Source organism: Tupaia chinensis, unplaced genomic scaffold (assembly GCF_000334495.1).
Source record: "Tupaia chinensis unplaced genomic scaffold, TupChi_1.0 Scaffold000213_1, whole genome shotgun sequence".
NCBI lineage: Eukaryota > Metazoa > Chordata > Mammalia > Scandentia > Tupaiidae > Tupaia > Tupaia belangeri.
The window spans coordinates 1,111,669-1,115,608 of NW_006159688.1; the positions used below are offsets into that span (position 1 = coordinate 1,111,669).

A 3,940-nucleotide genomic window follows, 5' to 3' on the forward strand; every position below is an offset into this window, starting at 1 on the left:
AATGGAAAGCTTTCACCAGGAAGCATTGGTGTTTATCTAAGTGTTTATCTCAGCTGTGGACACATTTCTTTGTTTATAAAGTTTATTGTCTTTCTAATTATAGATAGAGGAAACTCGGCAAAACATTGACAAGATCTCAGAACATGTGGAGGAGGCTAAGAAACTCTACAGTATCATTCTCTCTGCACCAATTCCAGAGCCAAGTGAGTGTTTACTCAGAACTGAGTCACCCACCCATGACCCTTGGTATTGGGGCCGAGCCAGTCTTGTTTTCCTCCCCTTTGTGAGCAGTAGGGGAGTGTACTTGTTACCTTGCGCTAATGTACACATCACGTCATTTTTCTGGATCCTCTACTTATTTGAGCACCTACCACCCACCATGGTCAGCTCTGCTCTTCGAGTTCTGTCTTGAACCATTTAGCCAAAGCTTCCTGGACTTCCTAGCTAGTTCCTCCTGTGACTCCTGTGGCTTCTCACATGCGCATACTGTGTCCCACATCTGCACCTTTGCTTGTTCTAATTCCCCTGCCTCAAATGCTTTTCCCAGCCACCTTTTCTTTCTTTCTTTTTTTTTTTTTTTTCTTTTTTTGAGAGGTTTTACACTATAGGGCGCACGCACTCGCCAGACAGACAGAGAGAGACAGAGAGACAGAAAGCGAGAAATCCCCCCCCAGACGGGATGGCCACGCCGCAGTCCCTTCTCCTCCATTCTCCTCTTGAGATCTTGGGCACGCATGCACACGCGCCCGGCGTGGGTTTTAAGCCACCGGGTCCGGGACGCGAACCGCGGTCGACTACGTGGGAGTCCAGAGACATAGCCATCACGCTAACTGCTGGTTCCCCCAGCCACCTTTCGAAAATCTACTGGATCAAGTCCTTTTTTATTTTTTCTTTCTATGAAGAATTCTGAAATGGTTCAAGTTCACAGGAATACCTTGCTTCCCTAAATTCCGACTTGTTACTGCCACCGAGACAAACTTCTGCTTTTTTTTTAACCCCCTACTCTCATTGTCCCACATTTTTAGAATAGAGTTCAGGCCTATATTTTCAGTTTCTTAAGAACAGGGAACCAGCCTGATGCGATTGTTTCACTCTGCTTTTTTCAGTGGCTCTCTGTTACCTAAAAATTGAAGGCGGAACATTTTAGCAGAGCATATGGGAGTTGTCTTGGTCATGTTCCTACCTTCTTCTCCACCCTCTCTGCGGCTGTCCTTCCTCATGCTGCCTGTGCTCTAGCCAGATCAAACTGCAGCCATTCCATAAACATTTCGTGCTGTCACATACCTTTTACACATCACTCCTTCTTTTGGAGCTTCCTGCTCTGTCTCTACCTGGTTAGCTGTTAGTTCTTCTTTGAGATTCAGCCCTACTTTCTCTGTCTTTAGAAGCTTTTCCAAATCCCTCCAAGCTATGTTGGGGCCTTGAGTTAACCAGCACTCATAGTTTATACTGCTTGTTAGAATTGCTGATTTATTTTGGGACCAGCAGTTGGCATAATGGCTCTGTTGCTGAAATCCCATGTAGTCGACCGTGGTTTGCGTCCCGGACCCAGTGGCTTAAGACGCACGCCGGGCGCGTGTGCATGCGTGCCCAAGATCCCGAGAGGAGAATGGAGGAGAAGGGACTGCGGTGTGGCCATCCCCCCTGGGGAGTAATTTCTTGCTTTCTGTCTCTCTCTCTCTCTCTGTCTGTCTGGTGAGGACACGCGCCCTATAGCAAAACCCTCTCCAAAAAAAGAAAAGAAAGAGAAAGACACAAAGAGACAGAAAGCAAGGACTCATCCCCCAGGGGGCATGGCCATGCCACAACCCCTTCTCCTCCATTCTCCTCTCGGGATCTTGGGCACGCATGCACACGCGCCCGGCGTGAGTTTTAAGCCACTGGGTCAGGGACGTGAACCAGAGTTGACTACATGGGAGTCCAGTGACATAGCCATTATGCTAACTGCTGGTCCCTCTCTGTCTTTCTGGCAAGCGCACGTGCCCTATAGCAAAAACCTCTCCAAAAAAAAGAATTGCTGATTTATTTCTCCCTTTCCCCCCACTGGACTCTGAACACCTCAAAGGTAGAATCTATATGTCTCTCTCTGTTTCCTTACTTTCTAGCTCAGTTGCAAGCTTGTATTAGGTGCTGAGGACTATTTTTAACAAATGGTCATAGCTATCAGGTATTTTGCTCCATACATCCTCGGGCAGTTTTGAGAACATAGTAAGTATGTCATAGATGTTGATTTCATTCTAAGTCCATTAGCCTGGGTTGAGATCTGCCTTTTTTCCTCGAAGTCCCATAGCACCCTCTCCTACCTTCTTAGCTGAAGCCCTCATAGTAAACCAGGTTGTTTCCTCCACAAACATGATTCTTAAAATTTTGTGTGCTGAAGAATTACATGGAACAAGTTGTTCAAAGGGCAGATTCTAGGACTCTAGTGCTCAGTGGTTTTAGTCTGTAAGTCATGAGTGGTGTGCCTAGAAAATGCCTTTTAAAAATAAACTCTGTCTGATTCTAATGGCAGATTCTGGGGCACACATTGGATAAAATGCTCCAGGCACTGGATGCCTGAGAAAGCTCCCCACCTCCTCTGTTGATTGTTGTAATCACCAAGAAGTTAATCCCTGCTTTTCTAACCGATCCTACCTGCTTTGTTTACTCAGAAACCAAGGATGACCTAGAACAGCTCACAACTGAGATCAAGAAGAGGGCCAACAATGTCCGGAACAAACTGAAGAGTAAGAGGAAACAAAGGGAACAAGCTGGTCCCACCACCTTCTGTCTCAGCAGCCTGGGTCCAGCTCTTCTGAGCTGCAGTTCATCTTGTTGGAGTTGACACCGCTAGTTCCTTCTTTGCTGTGGTTTGGGCACTGTCCCTGTAATGACCTATTGTAGCCCTAGAAATTGACCTTTTCTTGAATCCTGACTGTAGTTTAAAGAGTCCAGATTTGAAGTTAAGAGTTGAAAAATTAAAATGCGGTTTCATGGGCCAGCAGGTGGCGTGGTGGTTAAAGACAGTGGACTCCCACATGGCCGACTGCGGTTCAAGGCCTGGACCTGGTGGCCTGTTCTCTCAATTTCCTTCTCTTTGTATTTCTGATCAAACTGGAAAATAATAGTAATAATAATAATAATAAAGTTAGATAAAATAATTCTTAAAAAAAAAAGTGCTTTCAGCTACCAAGTACTTGTGTGACTTGGTCCTTTAACTTAGTCCCTTGACTTTTCTCTTACTCATCTTATTTGCTCAGTACCTACATGAATTTGAACAGTACTTTGAGAGGTATTTAGAAACAAGGCTCCTTATTCAGTCTGTAGACATTTCTTGGTGGGCTAGGTATATCACCTGCCCAGTGTCCTTCCATGCCTGCTTTAGAGCATAGTGAATCCACGCTCCTGGGTTCAGTGCTCCTGGGCATCTCAAAGTTCAGTTACTTCAATGGCTATAGTCTGCATTCTTCCCTGGCCAAGGTATTGTTGAATGCGTGGTGTTGGTGAAAGGCTGGAGGAGCACTGTTCAACACTGTTCTTCTCAAAAAACAAGTTGTAATGCTATTTTTATTGGCGTGGATGGAGGGTTATTTGTTGTAATTTCCAATCATAACAGTGGCACTGTGCCTCTACTGTGCTGAATGCTTTATGAAGATTCTCATTTCATTTTAACCTCAGTATTATTCTATGTCACAGACAAGAGAACAGGAACATTAATATGAGAGGTTAAATGGCTTTTCCAGAGTCACATAGCTGGGAAGTGACAGGGCAAGGATTTGAGCCCAAGTCTCTTGGTGTCCATGACCAATGCTGTTAACCACTATGCTAAGACCTGATATAGAAAAGCAATGGAATGCGAGTCCTGTGGCTCCTGAGAGCTGGCCATTTGAGACTCCGCCTATCTGTTGTTACGTCTCTGCGGCTGGGGATGGGAGCATGAGCAAGGAGAGTCGCATTGAAC

The 3,940-nt window shown here is 45.4% G+C and overlaps 1 protein-coding gene across 3 annotated transcripts in view; it reads left to right on the plus strand.

Moving 5' to 3' along the window:
* The window catches only part of STX3 (syntaxin 3), a 53,560-nt gene that overhangs the window by 37,872 nt on the left and 11,748 nt on the right, over window positions 1-3,940 (plus strand). For all 3 annotated transcript variants that reach the window (XM_027771431.1, XM_006147403.3, XM_027771432.1), the window contains exons 3-4: window positions 104-203; window positions 2,652-2,726. In XM_027771431.1, coding sequence (XP_027627232.1) covers window positions 104-203; window positions 2,652-2,726 — 175 coding nt within the window. The remainder of the gene's footprint in view (window positions 1-103; window positions 204-2,651; window positions 2,727-3,940) is intronic.